Source organism: Pagrus pagrus (assembly GCF_965226575.1).
Source record: "Pagrus pagrus genome assembly, chromosome: 15".
Lineage (NCBI taxonomy): Eukaryota > Metazoa > Chordata > Actinopteri > Spariformes > Sparidae > Pagrus > Pagrus pagrus.
The window spans coordinates 11,586,769-11,614,760 of record NC_140199.1 but is presented as its reverse complement, the minus strand read 5'-3'; the positions used below and the strand labels follow the sequence as shown (position 1 = coordinate 11,614,760).

At 41.8% G+C, this 27,992-nt stretch overlaps 2 protein-coding genes and 1 long non-coding RNA gene across 12 annotated transcripts; 2 read left to right on the top strand and 1 right to left on the bottom strand.

Annotated features, from left to right (window-relative positions):
- Positions 1 to 543: 543 nt before the first annotated feature.
- Positions 544 to 27,762, top strand: LOC311270546 (arylsulfatase I). 10 transcript variants are annotated; one of them, XM_084375486.1, is made up of 6 exons: positions 588 to 660; positions 18,834 to 18,932; positions 23,889 to 23,959; positions 24,449 to 24,588; positions 25,309 to 25,641; positions 25,736 to 27,762. In XM_084375486.1, exons 3-6 carry the CDS (start codon positions 23,903 to 23,905, stop codon positions 26,820 to 26,822), a joined length of 1,617 nt encoding a protein of 538 aa, XP_084231612.1. In that variant the 5' UTR covers positions 588 to 660; positions 18,834 to 18,932; positions 23,889 to 23,902; the 3' UTR covers positions 26,823 to 27,762. The 10 variants fall into 10 exon arrangements, with proteins under 10 accessions (XP_084231611.1, XP_084231612.1, XP_084231610.1 ...); XM_084375484.1 differs by having other exon boundaries at positions 24,352 to 24,588; XM_084375482.1 differs by having other exon boundaries at positions 24,074 to 24,588.
- Positions 1,794 to 15,693, bottom strand: synpo2la (synaptopodin 2-like a). Its single transcript, XM_084375476.1, has 4 exons — positions 12,881 to 15,693; positions 9,003 to 9,154; positions 7,958 to 8,673; positions 1,794 to 6,388 (listed from the first exon to the last, which is right to left on the bottom strand). Exons 1-4 carry the CDS (start codon positions 12,980 to 12,982, stop codon positions 3,777 to 3,779), a joined length of 3,582 nt encoding a protein of 1,193 aa, XP_084231602.1. The 5' UTR covers positions 12,983 to 15,693; the 3' UTR covers positions 1,794 to 3,776.
- Positions 11,885 to 12,983, top strand: LOC311270548. The gene is made up of 2 exons (XR_014624272.1): positions 11,885 to 12,175; positions 12,830 to 12,983. It is a non-coding gene; the product is annotated as an uncharacterized lncRNA (long non-coding RNA).
- Positions 27,763 to 27,992: the final 230 nt, after the last annotated feature.

Genomic DNA, 27,992 nt, shown 5'->3' with positions numbered 1-27,992 from the left:
TTCTCCTTGATCATCTGATAGATATTGTGGTTATGTTACTGTAGTCCTATTTCTTAAATTATTATTTGATTTCATACATAAGTACCATGAAGACTGCTGTACACGGTGCTTTCAATACACCTTTAAGCTAAGAAACCAGTTTTATTTTTTCATGTGATCTTTTTTAAGCCATTAAATTAATAACAAATTCTTAATTACAGTAGACTCCTGGCAAAATGTCATTTTCTCTAATAACAGTCCTCTGTTTGGATATTAACAGCACTATTTATAGACACCTTGTGAGTGTGGAGGTTGGCAGCCAAATGCCCTTCTTATTGCACATTACTCAGAGTCCAACACACAGTCCACAGCACCACTCAGTGGCAAACGTATATACAAATGTATATAAGAAAAAAAAATATTCCCAAGGTATCCATGTGTGAAATAAAGGTCAAGCTCTGTTAATGGCTACTAAACATTGCTAATGGTTAGTCAGTCATTGATAGATACTGCATTTGGTTGGTTAACAGGAGAGTCTCTTTAACTGCCAGGTTTATCTGATATTGCTGTGTTGGTGTCATTCCTAGATCATCATGATTAATGTTGCTCCAGGACCATCATTACAAGTGACCAAAAAGTGATGGAGTCCTCAGTTGGACCAAACTGTTATGGCTGAATGGGGTAAGTACAGGACTCTTCATCCAGGAGACTGGTGTTCTTGTCCTATGTTTACACTAAGTTCACTTATTATTTTCCTTCTTTTTTTTATTTATTCAGTTTTCTGTCACAGTTTGGCTAGGTTTAGGCACAAACAATACTTGGTAAGGTTTAGGAAAACATGGTTTGGGTTAAAATAGACCCTTTAACACCATTAACCACTTGTCAGCAGGGATAACTTCTCCCATGTACACATTTTGCGGTCTTTTTATATACCAGTATATTGTACCTATCCACAGTAGCTCTATCTCGCTCTCTCCTTTAAAAAATCTCTTTCAACATGGCATCCTCTAGTGGCATAGCCTAGAATTGCTTGCTTGCATGCATGCATGCACATGACGTTTTTGTATCTTTCTCTTTGCTGTTGTCTCTCCTTTTACCTCAAGAAGTTTGCTCAGCTTATGGTAATATTCTTCTTCAAATATTATTCTGGTAAATTTAACAAATACATTCTGGATATTGGGAATATTTTGATGTTCTCTGCATGTGGACTGCTAAATGTGTGCATAAAGATCCAACATGATATTAACCTTGAAGTTTCAAATACGACTCTTGCCAAATAATTACTGTAATTTTTTTAGTGCTTTGTATTTGTGGACACTAAGTTGTTATCAGACATTATAGCCTCCTTATGTTGAAATACTTATTCTCAGTTAACCTGTTTTATTCTGTGTCCATTTTGATTGAAGTACTGAAAGTTAGCCTGACCAGGCTTGTCAAGAAGGAAAGAATAACCCTCATTATTTATTAAGTCAGGATTTTTCTTTGATGTTGTAAGTAACATTGAAATGGAGGCCATGCTGTCATAAAAATGATTACTAAATAGATTTCAAATAGTGTGTGTGTGTGTGTGTGTGTGTGTGTGTGTGTGTGTGTGTGTGTGTGTGTAAAACCTTAAAAAAACCCTGCATTTTTACCCTTTGAGTGTAAACCATATTTTTTCATTATAACTAATATACAGTTATTGCATTTTTCAGTTATCATCTATGATTACTATGGTCATTTAGTGCATGAATGCGTACATTACATTAAAAAATGCAGGATTACACAGTCAGCAGCAGGGGGCAGAGTAAAATCAGACATATCAGACACCTGGAGAGTTTTCAAATCTAATTTTATTCCCCAATAAATGTCTTGTCTCCTAGTCAGTATAAACTTCTACTCAGCATTAATAACAAACATTTTCACACATTATTTAATCCACCTACATACACAAATATGTATTTGTCATATATTACACCTCAACACAACTATATCCACACTATATATTTTTCTTTAGCCATAATATTATGAGAACAAGAAAAGCTTTAAGAGAAATTGTATTTAAAAATGGTAAAAAATAACAAAAGTATCTCCCCAAGAATTCCACAGCTGAGAACAACGTATTCATTTCTTTGTTTCTTACTCATTTCCATTAACCTTGTTACCTTGTTTTTCAATGTATTTAGCCATTAATATGTTTATACCATTGTTGATGAAAAGACACCAGCTAAACATGTGTGTTTCTTTCTACCAGCTTCTTTATCTTTGCCAACAAACTTGAGGTCTCACACTTTCCTGGCCATCCTTCTTTCATAATTCAGTTTAACCATACTTTAAGTGCTAATTTTCTGCCATGCATCCACATCTGACACATCTTTATGTGAAATGGTGGGCTCTGACCCCATTCAGTAAACTGGCCTAACTATATACTGCCTATATCCGCCCTCCACAGCCTCTCTCATTTCTGTAACTTCAAGTCAGTCAACTTCCCCTTGCACCACCTAAATCACATTTAGACAAAACAAAATACACATTCCTTCTTCTGTGTTATTTGTTTAATAAAAGTTAAGAATTGACATATATCTGCAAAGACCACACTCATACTAAGAAGGCTCTGGTGTGTATAAGTGGCAATTGGAGCCTGTGTTATCCAGTGACAAGTGTACATTCAGTGACAGCCTGGGCACTTGTTGAATGTGACCCATGCTAAAAAGATAGCATTTCTCTCTAGTTATAGCGAGCAGAGATATTTGGCACAACCTCACTTGCAACTTGCAAGTGCAAACCTTGCTTCATATATAGTTCCATGATGAGCTGAGGCATTTAAAAAACATTTTAAAATTTTCAGCAGGTTATGCATCATTAAAACCACCGGACGAGAAGACTAGGTCATCATGGGTTTCTTCTTGAAAATGCCAGAAACAGAGTGGGTAAAAAACATTTTGTGCACATCAGTTAGTAGGACAATAACAGAATTGCGTGTTCAGAGATGAAAGCCTGCTATTTTTGCTTTATAATCCTCCACCTGTCATCATACAACAAAAAATCCTATGGTCAGAACTGCAACTATTCATTTTCAACATCTTTCAGACATTTCAAGTTTCAAAGAATATTCAGTACAGGCTCTGATTAGATGGTATTTCTGCTACATTAGTAGAAAGAGATCTCCAGAAGCCTTACACCAACCTCCCCCAGGACAGGCATGTGGTGGACTATACAGCATACAGTATGCGCTAGTTTATGCTATTATTATTGTCACTCGGATACATGTGTGAGTAAATGTGTTGTAAGCAAAATAAATATGATAAGCAGCATTTTGAACAGCAAGTAGATGTTAATGATCCATTACAATTATTTGAGTTCTAACATATTTCAAAAATGTCAATACTTTCTTAATTTCAACTTTATATTGTATTACTTCTTCACCTTATGTTATCTCCTCGCCATATGTTAACAGCTAACTTTGAGGCTTAAAGTAATGGATGTATGGATGATTACATTAATCAATTTGTCACTCATTGTTATAAGTCAATGAATTGAGTAGAGAATTACCTATCACACCTTCCCAAAGCCTCCACTATTATCTTCAAAATGCTAGTTTTGTTTAACCATCCACCCAAAGGGTATTCAATTAACAACAATTTAAGAGTAGAAAAGGAGAAACTGGAACTAATGGATTTTGCATACAGATAAACATATTTGCTTGACCTCAACAATGAACCAATTAACAGAATTATTGTTGGTTAATTTCGACTAGTTATTTTAACCCCAAATGAATAATACATGTCCAGGTGGGATAGTGACTGATTTACTGGTGTTCACATTGCCCCTGGCCTCCAGACACGGGGCTGGACGCCTCCCTTGGTTGCAACAAAGCGTGGTTTGGGTGCCTGAACTGGGTTGGACTTGAGTGGGGGCAAAGAGGAAAGGATACTGAGCTCAGGAGCGCTCTGGAACTGCTTGGCTGTCTGGAGCCCAGTGTTGTATGATACTGGAGTGTAAGGTGTAGGGACTGCATGGGGCACAGGGTTTGGAATAGGGGTGGCATTGAATTTTGGGAGGCTGGGCAGTCCAGCTGGTTGGGAGGGAGGTGAGGCTGGGGTTGGGGCACTGATTGGTGCTGGTGTAAAGAGAGGGGCTGGGGTTGGAGCTAAAGGAGCAGGAGGTGGGGAGATCATGTCGGAATGAGTCAAACGTTCTCCAAGGGTAGTGGCTGAGCGGGGTGCGATGACTTTGGGAGCCAGAGTCGGAGCTGACATGGGTGTGGGTGTGGAGAAGCGCTTGACCTCAAAGACACGGGCTGTTTTCAGAGGGATTTGCTTGGGTGGGGTTAATGAGCTGCCCACCATTGTTGTTGTGTAGTCACCCTGCTGCTGCCTCTGGGCCTGGTAAGAAGGCATGGCTGATAGATTAGTAACACTGCCCCCATAGCCCCCATAGTTGAACATGGCAGAGTTGAGCTGGTAGGGCTGCCTTCTCATGAAATCCAGAGCCTTGATGCCCTCTCTTTGGGAGCCTCCTCTACCCCTGCTCTCTGGCTTCCCTATATCTCTTTGAGGCCCCGTAGGGATAGAGGGAGCGTGGAGTGGGTTGTACCCAATGGGTGGAGGGGCACGAACATTTGGGGAGTATTTCCACTGAGAAGGAAAGGAAGGATTTGAGTAGTCGAGGGATTGGGCTGCACTGTGTGAGGCCACTTCCTGCTGGTAGCGGGTCTCAGGCGGAGTGTCCACTACATACATACCCATGCGGCTCTGCCTGCGGGCAAACAGCTCGGCCCCCTTGCCCCCTGCTTGAAGAAACTTTGGGGCCTCGTGGATGACCTTAGGCTTGGGTGCCACTGGAGGAGGCGCCCTCCCCATGCCGACCTCGCCACTAATCTCCTCTGCTGTATCATCATAGATAGTCTCAGGCAGTGGTTGGCCAGGTTTGTATCGGGTGGACCTTTCATCCAGGTTCTGCACCATACACAGTAGGTCAGGATTGGGAGATTTCTTTGTGACATCTGGCACAGTGAACATAGGTTTGGGTTTGCCTCCACGGCGTCGAGCCTCAAGTAAGATTCCTGTGCGACCTGTTGGACCAGGAACAGGGGTTGGAGCAACAGCTTCTGGCTGGGAGACGATTGACACTGTAGCTACAGGGGCCATAGAGAATTGTGATTGAGAAGGCTGAGCAACTGGCACTTGAAACGCAGGCACTGGGGAAGCCGGGTCAGCTGAACCATGAATTTGAGATGTAAAGGGAACTGGGGCTGGGGCCATTGGTGCTTGTGGAGCCAGGGGCATTGAAGGCATACACACTGGGGGCATGGCTGCAAATGGCGCATGATGAAAAGTAGATATTGGTGGTGATGACGGCATTTTCTCTACAGAGGTAGAGATGGCTGGAGGGTGAATAGTAACAGGAGCTTCTGGTGTCGGGGCCATGGGAGCTTGAGGCACAGAGGGTGGTGGGGCAAACATTGGCTGAGGACCAGCGAGTGGCAGTGATGTTACTGATGTAACATTAATGGCTGCTGAAGCAGGACGCTGGATTGTCTTTGCAACAGGTGGTCGGAACGTTACTGGGGCAGTTGCAGATCGAATGCTGATAAAGCCAGGAGTGAAAGGACGTGCTGTTCTGTTGAGAACATTACTAGCAGATAATTCTGGTAATGGTGTTTCAGCTGGTGGTGCAGGTCTGGTCAGAACAGTTACTGAGGCAGTGGTCGGTTTGGGTGCCACAGGTGGAGGTGACGTCATGCAAGCTGTACTAGCTGCAGAATAGGATAGGTCCACATTCGAAATTCCTTGGGCTGTACCTGGAGCCTGAGAAAGCTCTTGCTGTATGGCTGTAGGACCAAGTGGTGTCATATGCTGAGGCTGGAGGTTTGGTTGCATCTGCGGTTGTATGTCTGTTGTATTGTCTGGATGGAAGTGATACATTTGAGCCTGCTCCTGGACATGAGACTGTGGAGGAGTCTGTTGTTGTGCCGCCTCTACCTTCTTGGCATGTTCAGCAGCCCTCTTTCTCTGTTGCTCAAACAACTGGGCGCCCTTACCTGCAGTGTCACTCAACCCTGGACTCGGAGCATCCTCTGCCCCATCCGCACGACCTTCAGTGCCTGCAGTTGCCCTCTTCTCCAGCATATCCAAGTAGTCACTATCCCAAGTTGGGTCAGGAACTGCCGAGAAGCCATCCTCATCAAATTCTGATTCACTGCCAGGGAAAACCCCATCTTCCTCTTGTGAATCTGGACACCTATCCTCATCCACACTACCAAAGCTGGTGAGGGTGTACTTCTTGGAGCGCTGCCGCCTCTTCTTGAACATCAGCACCCCCTTTGAGTGAGGGTTGGGAGCATCTGTCAGTAGGGATGCAATTGTTCGACACTTGCTTTTGGCTTCCTTTACATTCTTGTCTTGCGGTGTATCCCCTCGGTTCAGTTCTGCAGGGTGTGAAAGCCACAGCTATTAGAAATAGTTTCACACCAGCATAATATCAATACTGTAGTAAGTTAGTGAAGTCTGAATCAAAACATTTAACCTTTTTACCAAAAACTGACTCAACTGACATGAGCATCTAAAATATCTTCAACGTGATTTTAACTTTCTACTTTCTACAGGAGCACTTCCGGCAAAAAATTCCAGGCAAGCCTTCAGCTTCTCACATTAGCTGGGTTGAAGGATAAATTTGCACATTATTAGTCTTATGTACGCTAACATTTGACTTAACTAAAAATATTTGCAAGCTAGTGGAAAGTTGCATGTTGTAGGTGACTGGAAGGAGAATTCCAAAGGGTAGCCACAGCATATCCTTTAACTTGTTATGGTATTAAGCAGATTATCATAGACCATCTAATGCTGTTACCCTAATATGCACTGCCACATGAAGGGAGTTCTTAATTTGTCCAGGACAGGGTTCCCAAGTAGGACACTAGAATGTTAAACCTGCACTCCGTGATGGCAAGGGGGATTTACAGGAGTAAATTTATTAAGTTCTTAAAACAGCCCGTTGACTTTAAATAGCCAACCTCTGTCCTTTTCCTGGGCTTATTATGGATGATGGACAGGATGACAAGTTGTAGGAAAGAATGCTTGGTCGCTGTCAGTCCTCTGTATCTGTTGTTGCATCACTGTATTGTCACAATTTTCTCTTCAAAGTTTGTAAACTCCAAAAACAGTAAGACATGACATGATTTGTATGGCTTCAGTTACTAGAAACAGTGCAATATGGTATAAGGTAAACACTTTGATACATGAGCGTTCTTTTGTGGCATTTAAGATACACAAATAATATTCAGGTTCAAGGTGACTGTTTCATGTTCCCTTTTATATCTGTGTCATACCATGATATCATGTTCAATGGAAGCACATCTCTCTATGTTGGTACATTTACAGAAGCATAAAAAAACATGTATCACGCTTGTGCAATTTCATAAAGTTGATAAATAACGAAAAGAAAGAAGAGACGGAGAGCGGGAAAGTATGCATGCCTTGCTTTTTGATACCTAAAAGCAGCTGGAGTTGCTTTTAAGCATCCCAGATTGATCAGTGGGGTTTTTAAACACATAACTGGTATTCAAGGTGTCGAGACTTGAACTTATTGACCCCTCTATAAATGTCTAGGTTTTTCTCTTGGAGGTTCAGGGTCATATTTGTCTTGGGCTTCAACAAAGGCATGTACTGTACTGTACATATGATAAATCTTTCCTCCTGTGTATAGCAACAAAGGAGATCAGCTGATCTTTACCTTAGTGATGTATTTCTGTGCTACAAAGTATATGGCACAATGAAATAATATATTGAAAATAATATTAACATTAACATAATGAATCAAGCATAAATAAGATAATGAACAAGATCAAAATTAAAATCCTTGAAAAATAGATTAAAATATGAGGAATCTACATCAGCCCAGAACCAAGCAGTGACCTTTATTAGGAATGTACATGTAAGTGTGTAGAACCTCTGTGGAGCAAAGGTCCCTGTCGTTGATCTTCTACAGCTGTACTTACTAGCTTGCTTGGCCTTTTCCATGTAGGTAGTTGTAAGCTCCTCGTCGATGGGTTTATTCACAGGACCCACCATGGGCACAAGCTGGCTGCGAGAGCTCAGCATCAGGGCCTCCTTTGCCCTCTCAGGGGAAACCAGTGGCACGTTGGCTGGCTCTAGAAAGCCACTATCCTCCTCATGCCCTTCTCTTGGCCCCTGGTCATCTGCTGAGGAGATGATGGAGGAGGTCTCAGTGGATGTCTGGGAGGACCACATTCCTGGTCCAGGAGGCTGGTAAATCACCTCCCTCCGCGCCACCCCCGGTTGCCCCGCTTCTCCAACTCCATTTCCACCACGTCCATCCAATAAACTGGGGAAAACATGTGCATCTGGAGCGCTGTCATAGCCACTCATCTCTGACGTCTCCCCTCCTTCAGGGGAGGCTCGTCCTGTTGGTTTTCCTGGGGTGGAGTTGCTGGGGCTGCGGCGTTTCTGCCGGCGCTGCCTCTCATAGCCCGCCACGTCTGCATCACTGTCAGTCTCGCCATAGTAAGCCTCACTACCAGGTGGAGATGTCAAGCCACTGGTCAGGGAAGAACGGCTACGGTGGATCTCACGTATGGGTGCATGTTGGGGGTGGTTAGGTGACATGGCACGCAGAGCAGCGCGGTACTCTTTGTCTATACGAGGAGATGGGGCACGGGTCACAAGCACCACGGACTGAAAACCAGCAGGCACCCTGCAAGCAAGTGGAGAGTTTAAAATATTGATGTGGCCAAAAAAAGGCCCTTGGATGTATTATGACTGATTTCATCTGTTCTAAGAGAAATAAGGATCTTAGCAGCAAAAACAATGTTAGTCAAATGTTTTTTTGGGGGAATGTTATATACTGTACAGTAATATCAAACACATGCACAACATTAATAGTGCATCTTTTGTATCAGACTTGAATCTTTGACTTTTGATAGTATAATTTTTTCTTTATCTATTACAATGGGATGTTGGTTTGTCACTAGTAAAAGTTCTGGACTGTGTAATTCATGTCTGTAATTCTTTTGTTCCTCTGACCTTTTGACCCGGATGTGTAAAATCCCAGGGGAGCTGTCGATGAGGTCCATGGCCTGGGCATGAGATAGAGTTCCACATGGCTGTTCATTGATAGACACCAGCTCATCAGCCTCCCGCAACCCAGCCCTGCATGCCTTGCTGCGTTTACGCACCTGCACAAGCAAAGGAAGGCAAGATTTCAAACACTCACATAGATGATAAAAAGGGCAAAAAATGTTGACTTTTGAGCTTTCCATCAAAGCAAGCCCAAGTCCTAGAGATGCAAGTCTGTGTACATTTCTGTTATATGTTGGGCCTTTTTCATAGAGCCAAGACACCTTGTAATTAAATATCCAAGGTTTGCCGCTATGCAAGGCCTGCCTGATGCTATTGAATTCATTTTCTATTATTCCAGGATTATATCACACCAAATATATGACAAGTTAAGGTCAAGTCTTAGGTCTACAGTCTTTAGCTTTGGTTTTGAGGAGCTGTGATGTACAGTATATACTGGTAGGAACATCAACACGCTTCCCTGTTTGTCCCCCCTTGGTATTTCATTATTTCCATTTAAATTGTGTTTTTGGCTATTGTTAGTGCAGGTACGACAGGGCCTGGCAGAGTTATGCTGCTGTCTTGTCTTGGTTTGTCAAGGTGACTGACAGAGAGCAGATTCTGTCCTGACAGCTCGATCTTGCTGCGGACATACGCCACATATTGCAGCTTGAGTGGGGCACTCACCCACACTTTAACAGGGAAATGTCAGCCAGCAGCCATCTTCATTTGGTGCTTTGCTATTTGTGCCTAAGGTCTGTCAGGACCGTGGCATTATGCCCACCCTGAATTGCCTCAAGACTATGCACGCCATGTCCCATTATAAATTAAAAGCAGATTTTTCAAAGACAGTGACTGCAGTGTTGATTGCTCTCTGAGGCACTGCCATGTATTCAATGAATATTGCATGTTTGATTTCAGAGATAAGGAGGCATTGGTTTGGTTGACCTAATTACAGTAGTTTTCTTTCCAGTTATTCTTGTCTGCCCGTAATGAAATCCCCCATCCCCATTTAGCTAAGCCTTTCTAAGTGGCCTGTGCCTGCTTGTGTTAGCCTACAGGATGTACAGTTATTCATTCCGTCAGTCACCTTGTGGTTTCAAGTCATAACAGTTATAATACCCCTACATGCTCTCTCTCTCACACACACACACACACACACACACACACACACACACACACACACACACACACACACATCACATGGACTGGTACAAAAATACACATAAACTCTTATAAATAAACGCTCAAACATTTGCATGCAGGCTCACAGGCTCAAACCCAGCACTGACACACCGGCTCTTTCAGCTGTGCAGCTGAAAAACTGCTCCACCTGTTACGGTCAGTATAGTACGAGACCTGACATGATAACACCTTCCTGCTCTCCGGGGTGAAGGAGTATGCTGTTTTGGATAGTCGGACAGAAACAGCTGTTGTCCACTGCCATAAAGGTGATTTGGTGTCAGTGGCTCTGTGTACATACTACTGCATTCTGCATAAGTCAATTACATGTAGGCTTAACCTTTTAAAAAGCAAACATTCATAAGTTGCAAAATACTGCCTATAAGAAGTGGTTGTTTTAGTGATTATGGTAATTGTCTCAGAGGTATAATCTAAAGGTGCAATAAACCAAAATTAGCCTCTTTGTCAGTGAAGCTCCCATTTATCCAGCATAAGGGAATCTTTATGAAACATGTTTCCACAAATTCACAGAACGTGTGAGGTCTGTAAGCAAATGGAAATTATTTTAATAATGTAGTTACTTTTATTTGAATATATGTGCATGATAGAAAGGCAGTCAATGGAAAGAGGTCTAAAATGCAGTATAATCATAAAGGTCCATTGCCCAATTATTTGATGGAACGAGCTTCCTCAGTCCCATTTACCAACCGGAGGGATAATCATTGTAAACTCCATGTTATGTGGACAAACTTTTTACTACAAATTTTAGAGATTAAGTTTGTCAGGCTGCATTGTTTGGGAAATGCGATGTGAAACCTTGATAAACTGTTGGAACAAGCATGTAAAAAAATTGTGATATCTTCATACAATTTGGAAAAAAGGTTCAAAAAAGTAACTTTTTTAAGCTATTCAAGGATAAAGTTTATTCAAAAATCAGGGCTGAAGAGGTTGACCAAAGCAAACTCGTTTCTGTCACAGCTAACGGTGCCTGAATAGAAACAATATGAAGTACAAAAGAGGTTTAGCAACAATGATTACCTTTGTACGTGAACCTTCAAAAAAGAGTTCTTCTCTAAGCAGCAAGATACAAGAGTGGTGCATGTATAAAAATAGTCTATGAGGTTAATTTTTAAGTACAGAGCTGAAACACACACCTTGGCTGACCTCGTGACCTGCTGCTTCTCAACCAAAAATAGACACCTGGAAAAGTAATGCTGCTCAGTCAACATTTATTGAAATGTGTGCAGATGTGTGCTTCATGTATGCATGCATTATGTGTGTGCAGGTGTACTAATACCTGAACTATCATATACAAAGATAAATACAAAGATTTCATAGAAGAGAAAATAGACCCAAGTTTCTTTATAGAGCATGGACAAGTTTGGTGAAGAGCAGTGATGGAGGATAACGTCACAAGTCATGTCACAGATCATGATGACTTGATGCAGACAGCAAAGGATCAATAGTCAGAGAGTCAAATGTTTACAAATTACAAATGTATTGTACCTGAATGTTTTTTAAGTCTCTATTTTCAGCTTTATCTTTATCTTTTTTCCAGCTTGAAAGCCTCATGAATCTTTTGAATGCAGTATATATTCCCCTTTGGCTTACATACACATCTTTGCTTTCTCAAATGGAGATCAAGATTCAAATCTGGACTGCTCACTGGGGCCAAATTTGGAAACCAGTGAAGAATTTGCTCTATGGGAGTAAAATGAGCTGAGAGGTTCCCTATGAGAGTAAGGTTAAATATTTCCTTTACACAGTAAATATTTTCTTTAAGTGAACTTTTCCATCAAAGAAGATGATGTATTTCTTAAGAAGCAATATCATTTTAGTATTTCATTTCACAGACACGAATGTGCCTTGAGTCTGGCCCAAGAATGATTTCAAGAACTGATCTGAATCCAGACTTAGATGACATTCATTGCTCACTTGCTGGTCAAAATAAATCTCAGGTAACCTGCCAGCTTAGATATTAACACGCATGGCTGGAGTGATTTGAGTTTCTTACTGAAACGATGACGTAGTGGAAACATGCTAGTTCAATAGCATGAGTCAAATCATGGTCGTGGATGATGTGGTATCCATAAACTCCTTCCAGAAAAGACTGATTGATAACCAATAAATCAATGACTTTAATGTACCAAAAACTCTTTACTAAAATATCCACATTTTACTGCAGAAGAACAATGTCAGTAAGTAGCACAAAGTCAAAGTTACTTGTCAAGAACAAACCAAGAAATCAGTGAATACAAGTTTAGATTTTCAGTATCAATCAAACTTCACTAGAACTTTGATCTTCATGCAGTTTGATAAAAGAAACAGCATTCAGTTAAAAATATCCAGCACCGTTGCCCTTCATTTTCGAGCTGAACTTGAAGTTTAAAGTTCACACAATAAATCATCGGTGCGCCTCTACATTAAGACCGTTCTCAAACAAGATGATGACTCATATTCAGGCCACAAACTAACTTGCATGACAGCCAATATTCCATTTCACCTTTGTTCACAGCTTCTTGAATCTCGACCGAATATATCTCAGCTGATGTTTCACTTCTCTTCAGCGAGGTTGTTAAATCTAACACAGTTTTCTACTTTCCACTGTCCAGCAATCTATTAAATGGCTGCTTCCGTCCAACCTGCTGAGTGACCCGCCTTACCTTGGCCACCTGGAGTGGTTTCTGATGCTCCGCACCTCCCTGGAGACGAAAGCCCCACGGCGCTCCACCGGCCAATGTTATTATCACTTCCTCTGCAACCATTGTTCCTCTCTCTGTGTCCTTTTTTTAAGCTTTTCTTCTTTTTCTTGATTATTTTCCACACTTTTGTCTGGGGGGCCCTCAGTGCATTGGCCCCATGGTCAGCGATCAGGGCCCCCTCAGAGAGCTTTGACCTGCTCTTTGCCTGCCACGCTGTCTGACTTCTTTCTGTGTGCAGCTCCAAGGCCGACACTCACACCTGAACACACACACACATGCAGGCACACACATGTGTCCACCCACCCACACCCAGAGTGGGCCAACCATCATAGGGTGGCCAAGGGAGAGAGCAGGGGAGAAGGAGAGAGAAATATGATGGAGGGGGGGTCTGTGTCTGCTTACACTGAGGAATGCCTGCCCCAAATGAGCGAGGGGAGGGTCCAACGCAACACTTGTCCTGTCACTCAGACCTATGTCACTGAGTTGCTGATAGCCCCTCCAAAAATAGGACACCGCCACCACCTCCACTGCTTTGCCTGCCCATCTGCAGACCAAGGGAAAGTTAACATTCAGAAATGTTTAAATGGCACTGTTTCATATCTGGCTTCACAGCATTGAGGTCATTAGTAATCTTTAGTCGAGTGACAGCCAGATTCTCAAATCTCAGGGCTGAGCAGTGCCATGATAGGAAATTGCTCTCTTGATTAGTTGCATTCAAATGCCCTTCAATTTTGTTTAGAAATGTGGACAATGAGTGGATTGACATCAACTGCTGAGGCTGCCAGCTCCTCTGAATCTGGAGACATTCTAGGCTGTCATCATAGAGCCTTTAGGATAAATACTTATGCAAGCTTTGGATAAACAGCCTTCATAGCTACATTGAAATATATCCTAAGCTAGAAATCCACAGTGTTGACTGAATGACCAAACTTTGAAACACAGGGGGCGAGACATGCCTGTTTGTATATATAGATATATATCTATATTTTTGTTACTGTTTCTTGTGGTGTAGATTTGGTTGATAAAAATCACAGACATATTTTTGAGACAGAAATTGATTAATCCCACCACATATTTACCTTTATGCCCAGGAATCAGTCACAGCTGGACCCCCGCATTCTTACACAAACTCCTACATGTGGTGGCAGCTGTAGAGAGTCAAAGACAAAGACATTTCAGCACTGTGAGGCTGTACTGAGGCGCAGCATTGTTTTGTGTTAAATGCTAACATCAGCACGCTAACATGCTCTCAATGACAATGCTAATATTTTGACGTTAAGCAAGTTTAACATTTACCATGATCACCATCTTATGTTAATATGCTAAAGCATTTGTTAATTAGCTGTAAATACAAAGTATAGCTGAGGCTCGTGAGAATGTCTTTGGTTTTGCAGCCATTTGATAAAAAAACTGAGTATTGGACAAATTTTGAATTTTGGACCTGATAATGGTGCCAGATGATGGATCACCAAAGTCATTAAAATTCAATCTCTTGGCACCACATATGTATGTCTGTGCCAAATTTAATAGAAATCCATCCAGATCCAGAAGTTGAGATATTTAAGCAGAAATAGACTTAAACTTTTCAACACATGTTGTGTTTTTAGATTTGGTTGTAGATTTATAGTTAAAGTAATATTCAGTCAGGTTCAAACTGGTGCGATCAGAGTGTGCTGCCAGTTTCATGGCAGTTTGATTTTGAAATAATTCGTAAAAAAATGCATTGTACATGCGTACGTAGCTTTATGCTGTACTTTTCTTTCTTAGATGAGTTGATTTTAATACCATAGCTTGTTCTAGTTGCAGCAGTTTTTATCTTCTGCACAAGTGAAACAAAGTCAAAGTACTTTCCCCGGCCTGATTTGAACTTCAGTATGTCCTCTTGAGGTTTCTGCATGAAATCCATCTTATTAAATCAATACAGAGTGTAGGACTGAGTTACCACTGACTGACAAGCAGCAGAGCGCACAGCGCCAAATCATAAACACTATATCGGTTACACAGTTGTGGCTTGGATCAAAACATACAGAACACAGGCACTCATTTGTTGTGGGCTAGTATGTTTTGTGTATAATCATATAACACATAGTAGTGGGCCAGATACAGTTACTGCGTGAAGAAAACTTCCAGACTCCTGGTCTGGTTAGTTTAAACTCAAATCCAATGAGGTCCATGCTCATTAAAGACACTGACAAGTTTGATCTAAACTTGAAAGTCATATCTGGGAAACTGGCTGTATATTTTTGAAACATTACATTTTTGAATCTCATGATCCAGTGTGACTTTGGTTTTGCCTTTTATTTGTTTCCATTTTTATTTTCTCTTATTCCCTCCTGGTCCTTATCTCTCCTTTTTCACGTCTTAACTTTAACTTGAAATTCACTCTAATCGTTATCTTACTAAAGCAGTGATCAAAAAACAATCCAAAACACAAGTAAACAACACAATCTCCACTGCACACAGAGTCTCAGTGGACGCAAGATTGCTTTAACTATGTTGTATCATCCTTTGGGGCATTGACAGGCCTTTAAACCTGTTGATTGAGGCTGGATGATCCCCTTGCTAGAAGAGCAACGCTGCCATTATCAATGCTGCAGAAGGTTACCAATGATAGCTGCTCCCTTTGGCAGCCTTGCTCTGCAGCTGTCTCCGGACCTCAGGATAGTAACCAAGATCAGTCCTGGGTCAGACACTCAGAAAAAGATCACCCTCTCTTCATGGAGACAGTATCACATCTAACAGGACACCACAGTTAAAGCAAGTGCTCAACCACACAGATACAACAGATCCATGTTATAACCAATCTGTATTTACACAGGGAGAGTCAAGTATAAGATATCTGAACAAACATGAACTCGTAGTTCAGTTGTGCCAACCGCTCCCCCTAGTGGTGAAAGGTAGGCTAGTTGTTGACCTTCTGAAGTTTGTTGCTTCTCTATTTACTTCTCAATAAATACACTATTTTAGGGATATGTGTGTATCCTAAATAGCTAGCATTAGATTTGAAAGGTTTTTAACTTCCCTCATGTATTTTCCATTGGATATTTCACTTTACTCTAAATTTTGTGATACATGACAGGCATTATTCAGTGTACACCTTAACTTTTATAAATATAATATATCCTAAAATATTTTAGGAAAATAAAACACTTTAGCCAGTGGTGGAATGTAACTTAAACTCAAGCACTGTATTAAAGTACGATTTTGAGGTACTTCACATGAGTATTTCACCCATATGCACATTTATATTTCTTCTCTATTACATTTTGGACTTTAGTTACTAGTTACTATACAGATGTAGATAATTAACTACAAAATACATAATAAATTCTGATGTTTTATTATGTGTAAAACTTCTCAGCGGTATATAAAGTAACTGAAATTAGCTCCACCTTTACCAGCTGCAACATTAAAGTGATGTATGAATATATATGACTCTCAAATGGGCCATTTTGAATAATGAGTACTTTTGGTACTCGTATATTTTGATTCTAATACTTGCTAATAATAATAGATATTAGGTTATTAGTCCGTAAGTTTTGGTTTTAAATTCTTAACAGTTAAAAACTCACTGGAGTCTTGTGTTTTACTGATATTAATGTTTTCAAATTCTTACATCTCAAGACCCTGTTACTTTTCTGAGTAATCAGATGACTTCTGAAAAACGCTTCACACAAATGCTGCCGGCAGTGGAGTGAGAAATCCGAGAACAAACAAAGCAATTTGTGATATTGTGTAACAGATGAGTTTAGCTAAACCAAAACAGGCTGCTGTTTGCTGTCAGTTGCTGTTTTCCTGACTTTCTGACCACAACTCTCTGCAATTCAGCGTCTTTGTTTAGTTTGACAGGGAGAGGTCTGTTAAATCACTCAGGACAGACGCTGGCTGTCTTTCAACAAAAGTAAAAAGGTCAAAATTCATATGCAGCAGCATGGCTCAAACGTTTTATTTTCCCATGTGACTCCATTTATTTTATGCCATATGCTTTCTGTTGTGCTGCGCCAACAAATGACTTAAAGCGGTGCATAAGAGTGCAGCAAATACTTGCCGATTGTTGCTTTAACTCGGGAAATGGAGGAAGCTTAGTGTTTTTTCCTGTGGACATGGGAGAACTGTTAAGTGAGGCCAACAACTGTCTTGTCCCCCGTGTTAATTGCTCTGTGTACGCCTATCTGTCCTTTCAAGGTTTTATGTCACTGTTTCATGGTGTGTCTTATTGTCTCTGTTCTCTCTCTCTTGTTCTCTCTCTCTCCGTCTCATTTTTCTATTCTATTCTCTGTGGGCCAACTTGCCTTCCCAAGATGACTTTGATAGACAGATTTGTTGAATAGCAGCAGGCACAGACCCAGTGGCCTTTAACTGAGGCATCTGTGCCAGCATGGTAGACACCGCCAGCCAGTCGGTGCCAGCCCGGCCCCCGTGCTCGGATGAGGTGAAAATGAGACTGCCATACTAATAAACAAGATGTCAGCTGAGATTTTAGCAAAGTGAACAGCTCACATATTTTATGAAAGTGGATACAAAAAGTATTCAAAGCATTGTGTTATTCATTTGAGGCCAGTTTCTTTTAAGCAGGAATATTCAAACTCTGTGCACATCAAAGAGGCAGTAATTAAAGTGGATGCTGTGTGTTTTAAGAGTGAATGCAAAACTTAAAATGTAAAAGATTTTAAAACCTCTAGTTTATTTTCTATGCAGGGAAAAGCATGCAATATAACCAGTGCATATTAAAAATGTCTCTCCACAATGTAGCTTCAAAGAACATATTGTACTCGACACCCTTCTGTACCCTTTGGGGAGATAAACTTTATATGACCCTGGAGAGTGTCACAATTCTAAAATGTCAAGGTGAAAAGGTTGGTTTTCCCTTTGTAGGCGGTATGATTTTGACATTTTCGATTTTTTTTTTTAAACTAGCTATTTTCCAATGTCCTTGATCTGTGATTATATTATTTAGGATCACTTTTGTTTAAATTCCAGCTTTGTGTATGAGCACTTCCTCACCATGGTGCAGTTGATTAAGCCATCCTGTCCACTTTCTGCCTTTCTGTAAAAACAGTGTTTACTGTATTTTTCACAAAGTGGTTGTAACCTTGGGCCAACAAAATTAGATCAATTTTACATAATTTTAGATTTATCATAACTTATGGTTTATTTAATCTTGCTGTATTTTTAAATGCTATTGTCCTTGTTCCATTGTCACCTTCTTACCTGTAGTTACATTTACAGTGCTTTCAGGACTAGCTTGGATTTTTAAGGTGCCTACTTTACTTTTATCAAATTCCTTTGTTTTCATCTGTATTGCGATCAAATGAATGTTTATCATTTCATGGTGTATTTCATTAACTTTTTAAAGGTCCATTGTGTAGGATTTAGAGTGATCTACAGAAGGAGCAAGTCCTCTTTCACAGGGTCTGCCATGTTGCACCACCATGTTTCAACAGTAGCCTAGAACAAATGAACCAAACACCTTTTGTGTTTTCCACTTCTTTATGGTCCATAAGGAAGGGTAAGACGAGGGGTATTGTGTCGGTTGCCATCTGCAACCTCACCACTAGATACCACTAAATCCTACACACTGCACCTTTAAGTTTCTGGACATAATTGTTTATTTATCACAGTTTTTAAGATTTCAGACTGTATGGACAATATAATTCTGTTTCACTAGATCGTAATATATGTTGAACTTGTGATCACATCATTTCAGGCACTGTGATCTGTTTCCAACATTGGTCACACTTCCACAATGCAAATTTATATTTTTAGTTTGTAGATTGTGTAGGAAGTTACTTCACTAATTGCAATCACTTGAATTTCCCCCCACACTCTGGTTATTTTACCTCCAGCCTGTTTCCCCCTCATTCACTGAACTCCTGACCCCAGTTTGTGACAGACTGTGCTGCATCTCTCCCAGGACTCCCGCTCGGAGTGATGAGCCCTGTGTCATCTGCTTTGTGACACGGGGGTGGTATCGCACCAGGTGGCCCCTCATAACCTCCGTGTGCTGTCACCAGTGAGTCACACACACATACACCTGCAAACTCACACAAAGCAATGGTGTGGAAAAATATGTTATAGAACAGGTAGCTCTACCGAAGATATGATTGGTCAAAGACAAAACCAGACTGTCAGTTCCCTTCACTGGTTGCTATGCTGTTTGGGTAAAGTATATAGTCTCTAGTATATAGCCTCCTCCCTGCTTTCCTCCTAGCTAGCATTGATGTGTAAGTACCGTACTTCTTCTGAAAGACTGGATTTAAGGTGGAATAATAAAGTAAAAATTGTAGCTAATTTGATAGTTTCAAGTGTTGCAAATTTCCATTCCAACCTTCTGGATTTACTATATTTGTTTCCTCTCCTGTCTAATTAGTAGAATCAGCTTCTATAGTGTTAATATGGAAAGAAAAATCTGCATGATTAATGACCTTCATGGCATATTTTTAAGAAGCAGAGCCCTTTATTCCTCCTCTCTCATCTTTGATATCAATCTGCATGCATTATTCCTTTAATCCTCACGGTGGCACTCTACACTGACTGTACCGCCACAGTACACACACACACACACACATACACACACATACTGTACACACATTGAGCTTGTGTAATCCCTTATATTTTTGATGAGTCAAAGCCAGCACTCACGCTCCTCAGGGGAAATGTCTGATAGGATGGAGCGGCCTGGCCGTGGAGGCACTGTGAAGAGGGAGAGGAAAACTTTACCCATAGTTTGTGAATTTGACATAAGGCCACCAGCATCCTCCATGTGGGTGGTTTGTTTGATGTGAAGAGACTGAGTGGCCCTCCACTCTCCCCCCAGTCTCAACTTGTCAATCCATAAGTGAGTAAGGTGAGGAGAATGGGGAGTGGATCGAGTTTCTGCTGGCTGGAAGATGATCCTCGAGTATTAGAGTTGTAGCAGACACACGGCCTCCGTCAGTGTCACCCTTAGGGCAGGTGGGAGTGACGATGTTTGTGTTACGTCTCAGAGCCCACGTCTACTTGTTCCACCGGTGTACTGAACTGAAAGACGGACATACCTTTGGAACACCCAGGCTTAGATTACACTGTCTGCATATACGTAGATTCAGTGTATCACACAATGCCATTTGGTACAGCAATCCATGGTGCCAAGAAGTGAGACCTAGTGACTCTAGTGATCCCCTGACCTTTCCTCTAGTGCTGAAGTATTCACTTATTCTTCACCTTTTTGTGAAATATCTCAAAATCTAGCCTACCAGATGGATTGGCATCAAATTTTGGACAGGTGTCCATGGTAAGAATTAGGGTTATCAATTTTCCTCTTGCATCATCATAAAATTGGCTTTTTGATTATTTTTGTTTTTTGTGGTTTTGCTTTGATGATCCTCTGTCTTTTTCTTTGTCATCTTTTAAGCTGATATGTCGAACTTGTTAGCAAACAGTTTACACACCCTGCAGATAAAGAGCAACACTAGTATTCAACTTGAAGTCGTATGTCTCCAGCCATCTACAGTATGTATGTCCCAAACTCCTATTTTAGCTCTAGTTTGGTCTTTACTAACTATGAGAGAAATATCTGTTCATCTGCTAAATTCTCCACTTACTAGCAAAATAGGTAGAGTTAAAGCTAAACTAGCATTACTGTAAAAATACTAGCTAATTCTAATATTAGCTGAAACTAAAGCTAGCAGCTCACAAGCTTTAGTAGGTCTTCTCCTATGCACCTGTCGACCCTAAGGTGTGCAAAAGCTGCGCTCAGCTAATTGCGAGCTTAAAGCAGATATTTATAGCCTGTAATTGCATAATTTCAAGGGTTGTGAATGAGCAGTGTCAACAAACCTGATTCTGATGCTATCTGGACTAGCCACATTCCTATAAGTTCATAAAAGTGTCAAACAAGAGCTGCATGACGAGGTTCAACATTATACAATCAACCTTTGAACACCATATTACTCAGTATAATTAATATAATATAATTTCGATGTCTGCAGTGTACCAATGATGAAATGTTTTTCTGTCACAAAATTAATGATAATATAGTCGGTGCAGTTTGTTTAACTCATAGAACATAGTACAATGTACTGTATGCCAGTTCGGTAGTGCTTTTTCTACTTGGCTACTTTCAACTGTGTGATGGTATTTTGGCACTACAGTGTTGGTTTGAAGTGACATAACCTGGATAACCTGTTGTTTTCATTAAGAGCCTTCAGCATCCACAATTATCAGGAGGAGCTTTGAATGCATCTTTTTAGGAGAACTATAGAAAGCCACCCCTGTGTTTTGAGTTAGATGGGGATCCAATAAGTATCAAGTATCAATGAGATCATATTCCATTTTCCTCTGTTCCCTCATCTACTGTACCATGATTACATCTGTGCTTACAGTGGACTTTTCGAAATTACAAAACAAACCTCAGACGGGGACTTTGTAATATTACAGTTGTGGCTTTTTATTTTTACGTTGGATGACTGACTCGAAAATGAAAGTAATTTTCAGATGCAGTTTGACACACACACACACTCACTCCCCCACTTTAGCGTTAGCTCAACAGACTGGCTCCAGATCGAGTGAGTCACTTATTCGTCGTCATGAATAAATCACACCCACTGCTACTCTCTTCTACTCTGAACCACTGCATTTTCCAAAACACACCAACACACTTGCGCACACACAGACACACGCACACATACACACACATGTTCACATGTTAACACACTTTACAAATACACACTCAGCTATAAGATCCATCCTTTGTGCTACACACAGACTCTGACCAATTTCCCCCTTGTTGCGTTGCAGAAAGTGTATTTTCCAGTGTTTGCAGTGTACAGTACAGAATACCCTGAAACTGGAGCAAAACTACATAAAAAATTGAGCCTTTTAACACACTTTACAACTAATATTCCTTTTATTTTACACATCAATTAAATCATACTTTTATTTTTCGTCTCAAATTAAGCTTTTCTCATTGTCAGCCTTTAAAGTGCTACTTTGCAAACAGCACAGTATAAACAAAAGAAGATATAACACGTGTTTTCGTGAATATCATTTCTTTGTGACCCCTCTGAAAGAACACAATCCCTTGCTCTCTCTCCTCCTCAAGAAGACATTTGTCAGTTTCCATTTTTACAGCAACCCCCCCTCCCCCTCTTAGCGGTAAAACGGAGTTCATGTCGCCCTGCATTTCCCCGAGGCAAACTGATGGCTACACCCAGAGACCCAGACGTACGTACACAGCAAGACAAAGTGACTGCTCCTTTTATGCCACTTTGTTTATGCTGTACTCTCTCATGCTAGACAGCGAAGCGTTCTTTTTCTCATGTGCACATTATTGCTCTGTCTCACTGTTATCCCTCTTTATTTCTTGCTGTTTTTACTTATTTCTCAATTTCTCTTCTTTATGTTGTATATTCCTTTTCATTGGTCCCCATTTACAACCAATTCTTCCATCTAATCCACTTCAGAGTCAGCCTCTTTCTTACTTCATTGTCATCTTTCCCTGTCCTGCCATAGATCTCAATCTTGCTTACGCCTCACTCTCACCGTGGGCAAAAAGCCTGTGAAATTTCCCACAGGGTAAGGCAACATGAGTTTGCTTCTACAACATAGGAAATGGTCTTGTATCTGAGGCATTGATTTCCTCTTAGTATTATGGGAAGGAGATGGCAGTGAGGTGAAGGCTAAGAGCCCAGCGGTCGATACACATTCTCATCACAGCGCCGGATGTTCCTCCGTAAGTCAGATTGGTTTCACTGCCCCGGCACGGGCAGTAATTGTCATCACATTGCTCTATTAATTGAGCAATGTCAAGCAACAAAAGAAAGATGACAGAGGTTATTTGATTTTCAGGGATTTATAGTATAGTTTGAAATGTGCAGTACGGGAAATCACAGTAGAAATATAAGCTGTAGCAGTCGTAATTGCACTTTAATGGGAGTGGTAGTGGGAAAAGAATAGCTGTAATGACAGTGTACTGTGGTAACAGTTGTAGGTACAGTACTGTATGAGTAGTAATACATAATGTTTTATAATGGATCAGCTTTTAAAGGTCAGTCATTGTTACAGCAAACAAGGCTGCCAGACGGCCAATCGCAGTTCAAGTCTCACCAGTGGATCTTATTCAGGACACCTGCAGACATTTCCAGCAGTTTTTGTGGTGACCAAAACTGGCTATTTTTCACAGGAAGTCTGACCATCTCCATCCGTAGCATTGTGACAAGAGAGAAATCGAAAATCGATTTTCATCAGCAATAGTGGCTGTTTGACAATGACAACATTTTTGCTTCTTTTGGTTTGATTGAGTGACCCCTAGTGGCAGACATACGCACTGAGCGTTTAAACTTCACACACACGCAAGACACCAAGGTCTTCTCTGATACTGATAGGAAAATTGACAGCAAGACGAGTCTCTTAGTCAGTGTCCATGTTTGTACATCATGTGTTCTCTCTGTTTCTGGATAAATCTTGCTAACCTGACTTATTTGCATCAAAACATACTTGTTTCTTTCTCATTTAGTCTTTTAAAAAGGTCTAATATGTATGCAAATTCATGCTCAAAACAAATAGGGGGCCTAACTGCTGACTGCCTCTAACTGTAGCTGCTCTTAGCTAGTTAGCTGAGTTAGCTATGCAGCAAGCAGTTGGGACTGGGAGCTCTGGGTACAGGGGAGTGTTGGTGTTTACACCACTAGCACAGGAGCTTTGGACTGGGACTAGCTGGTTAGCATGCTTACTTGAATAGATATCTCTGCTACACAATACACAGACATGTCAAAACTGCTACTTATTCACATCCTGTTGATAATTTTAGTTAACTTTTGAATGTTTTCTACTAAGATTCTTACATAGAGCCCAGCAGGAAAAACACAGGTGGAATGAAAAACATTAACAATGACTCTGATTCAGTAATTATTAAAATGCAATGCAATAATTAATAATGTCATTAGTTACACCTGTGTTTGACCTGTCAAAATGGTTTGTTTTTTCACAGTTTTGCAGCAGGTCATGTGCCAAGGTCTTCCCAGCCACCATATGAGGTGCTTGGAAGTACAGAGGAATGTAGTAAGTTCCTGCAAAGACACACACACACACACACACACACACACACACACACACACCTCTTCAAACTTCTTGCCCATATTAGAGACAGCAGATTCTCTCCACCCACCTCAGCAGCTGGCACCAGCTCAGCCCCATTTCAGAAAACCTAGAATAAGCCCCAGAAAAAGACGACAACTCAAACTTCATGGACAGATAAGACGAGCGCCCAAGACAAACACATCTGCCCAGTTTTCTGCAGAAGCGATCCAGCTTGAGATTTATTGACTGCAGACTAAGCAGAAAAGAAAATACAGACAAAATCTGACTTAAGTAGATAGCTACAGCGCCCTACTGGAGATGAGGGGAGGAATCTGCTCCGTGTTTCTCCCGGTGATTTGGGTGACCTTGCTCAGTGGCCTTGACTGCTTGGGTGAACGCAAGTCAGTCAGCACCGAGGAGTTGAAGAGGCCCAGGCCCCCACACCTCATCTTTATTATGGTGGATGACCAGGGATATGGAGACATTGGTTACCATGGCTCAGACATCCAGACGCCCGTGTTGGACCGGCTGGCAGCAGAGGGGGTTAAGCTTGAAAATTATTACGTCCAGCCGATATGCTCACCCTCTCGCAGTCAACTCATGACAGGGCGGTGAGTCATTTTCTTATCATTGCATCACTATTACAATGGAAAAATGATGCAGTTACAGCATCTGTTCTCATTTGATGTAATTATGCATTGGCTTTATCGTCTTTTGCTAACATCTTTAGTGATGTATTCATGATGGTAGTGAGGCAGAAAAACAAAAGCAAAATATACACGTAGTCTGAGTTATGGAGAATATTTCAGGAGATAGATCATTTATTTCTCTTAATCCCTATTTTCCTATATTGAAAACCTATTTGAGACTTAAAAATACGATTTAAATGATCATGATAGGGCTACAAATGCAGATATTGTCTGTTTCATTGAGTTTTCAGTGTGTACACTGCAGGAGAAATATGCCATAGAAAGCTGTCCCACATCATAGCTGGGTCTTTTCTGTCGATTGATGCTAAATTGTTATCTCTGAATAACTGGCCAAATGGGACCTAAAACTGACATATTTCCTGGACCAATTAAATCGTTTTAGGACATGAAATGTTGCAGGTTGATGCAAAGAACATGCAAAGCGAAAGCTCCCTTCCACAAAACAATTCTGTGAAATCACTGAACATCTTGGCTTGATGATGTGTAACAGTGTGAGAGTATCCAAGGGCGCAATATTTCTTAAACCATCTGTGAAATTTCTCATAATTGTGTCACTATACACATCTTAGCAAGACGCTGTTTTTCTTCACAGCTTCTCTCACACTCTCTCTATCTTGCCAGCTACCAAATTCACACTGGACTCCAGCATTCGATCATACGATCACGTCAGCCCCTCTGCCTGCCCCCGGATATTCCCACCCTACCAGAGCAGCTAGTCAAAGCTGGATACGCCACGCACATGGTGGGGAAATGGCACCTGGGCTTCAGCAGGCCGAGCTGTGTACCCACAGGACGTGGGTTTCAGAGTTTCCTGGGCACGCTGACTGGCAGTGGAGACCACTTCTCTTATCGGAGCTGTGACGGGGCTGAAGCTTGTGGATTTGACCTGCATGATGGAGACAGGCCTGCCTGGGAGATGACTGGAAACTACTCCACGCTGCTCTACATAGACAGGTGAGCATCAGGGTACAAATTCAGATTCATACATACAGAGAAACACGCTTTAAAGACCTTAAAAAACCTTTGAATGTTCCCTCCATCCAACCAGAGTGAAGCAGATCATGAGGAGCCACGACCCCCACAAACCACTCTTCCTCTATCTGTCCCTTCAGGCTCCGCATACACCCTTGCAGGTACCGGAACATTTTCTGCACCACTATGATTCGCAGGGAAATCGTCTCAGGCGCCACTACGCAGCCATGCTGAGCTGCCTGGATGCTGGGGTTGAACAAATTGTCCAGGAACTCAAAACTAGTAGGCTGTATCAGAACTCAGTGCTGATCTACTCATCTGATAACGGTGGTCAGCCGCTCTCTGGGGGGAGCAACTGGCCTCTGAGAGGTGGCAAAGGGACTTACTGGGAAGGGGGCATCCGAGCTGTGGGCTTTGTCCATAGCCCCCTTCTGAGGAGGAAGGGTGTAATCAGCAGAGCACTGATCCATGTTTCTGACTGGTATCCCACATTACTGGGTCTGGCCGGGGCCCAGCAGTCCCTCCGCGGCCTAGACGGTCACGATGTTTGGGAAACCATCAGTGAGGGCCTACCCTGTCCTCGCACTGAAATCCTTTTCAACATTGACCCAGTCTCAAGGAAGCCTGGGGAGCCATATGACAAGGCGTTGGTACTCAATGGCTTTGGGATCTGGGACACAGCCGTAAGGGCAGCAATCAGGGCTGGGGACTGGAAGCTATTGACAGGAAATGTAGGTGACGGGGACTGGATACCACCACAGGCTCTTCCCAGTGGTCCAGAACGGTGGAAGAAACTCGAGAAACGGCGCAACAAGCTGGGGAAGTCCGTCTGGCTGTTTAACGTCACCTCTGACCCCTATGAGAGGTTGGACCTGGCAGAAGCTTGTCCAGAGGTTGTGAAACATCTGCTGACCAGGCTGGCAGAGTACAACCAGACAGCTGTGATGGCCAGGAATCCACCAGATGATCCCATGGCTGACCCTGAGCTCCATGGAGGGGTGTGGAGCCCCTGGCTGGACGTGGAGGGGCAGGAGAGGAATACTGGGGAGGAGGATGGCAGGAAAGAAAAGATTATGAAGATTAAGCACTGCAAACTATGCAAATTAAAAGCCCTCTTCAAGAAGGTGGGTTCACGTCTGCAGAGGAACACCCTGTTCATCTAAAGGTCTCATCAAGCAACATGATGAACTAAAGGGTCTGCAGTATGCTTCAAACAAACTAAGTTGTACAAAGTGTCGTCTGAAAACATTTGGAATCAGAAATGTAAATATCTGCTCTGAATGGTCACACTCACTGCATTGGCTTGCTTATCATTTTGCACAAAAGAAAATAAATCAGATATTTGTGGAGGTCGGGGGTTTCAGATGCTGTTCAATGAACTGACAAAGACTGAATTTGAAGCACACCTTGAACAGGAGGAAAAGAAAAGGAAAGGAGACAAACAGAAATACAGACCAACAGGCAAGGAGGCAGGTCAGATAGACAAGATATACCCACAATCAAATACTGAAGGTCGGCAGATAAACAGGCAGCCCGATAGACAAAGCAGACAGGGCTGTGCGGCTCGTTGAGCAAGCTGACTCACTCACTGTCCTGCAGCCAAACTGCAGCAGGGTGACTTTGGGCTGTCGTTGTGCTGCAAACGGAGCAATGTGTGTGTCATTGTGCATGTATGCCTGTTTTCATGAATAGTTAGATTAACACAGATAGAGTGCATACATGTGGAAGTGAGGCCTGAAGAGATGGGAGGAGGAGTAAAGGCTTGGACAGTGACCTCTCGATGTCTCATCCCCTCATCATCCGAGAGGACCCTTTAAGGATGACACAAACACTGTGGGGGTTGTTTTTGTCAAATGTCACCTTGTCCTTTCGGTCTTAGGGGTTATACAGATTCATTTCTCCTCATACTGTTGCACACTCCTCTGAAAGACCTCCGACCACCACACAATGTCCGGTCCCTGCAGCATTGACTAACCAACAAAAGCTCAGTGGCCGATTCTGTCAGTCTTTTCAGGACTTTTAAATGTAGCTTAATTCAAGTAATGTGTTATAAAATGCTGGGAAACTGATTCAAATGATCTAAATAAAATCACGAATACCGAATCCTGACTTGTGAATTTAAAAGCTTTTATGTGGAGGCTAAATGAGACAGAAGTTGATGGGAACATTTAACGGTGCTACGCCGAACACGGAGACTGCTCTACTCACTAGTCCATCTTTACAGGTGGACATCATCCCTGCTGCACTCTACATCTCTGTATGGCAACTGCAGGATGGTAGAGAAAGATTGTTTTTATGGCAAATAAAAATAGTTAGGGAATGGTTAGATATAG

Coding starts and splice junctions, on each gene's coding strand:
- synpo2la (XM_084375476.1), bottom strand. CDS start 12,982: ATGGTTGCAGAGGAAGTGATAATAACATTGGCCGGTGGAGCGCCGTGG. Junction 9,155..12,880: donor AACCACTCCAGGTGGCCAAG/GTAAGGCGGGTC, acceptor TTGCTTGTGCAG/GTGCGTAAACGCAGCAAGGC. Junction 6,389..7,957: donor GGAAAAGGCCAAGCAAGCTA/GTAAGTACAGCT, acceptor CACACCCTGCAG/AACTGAACCGAGGGGATACA.
- LOC311270546 (XM_084375482.1), top strand. CDS start 24,296: ATGAGGGGAGGAATCTGCTCCGTGTTTCTCCCGGTGATTTGGGTGACC. Junction 24,589..25,308: donor AGTCAACTCATGACAGGGCG/GTGAGTCATTTT, acceptor CTATCTTGCCAG/CTACCAAATTCACACTGGAC. Junction 25,642..25,735: donor ACGCTGCTCTACATAGACAG/GTGAGCATCAGG, acceptor CCATCCAACCAG/AGTGAAGCAGATCATGAGGA.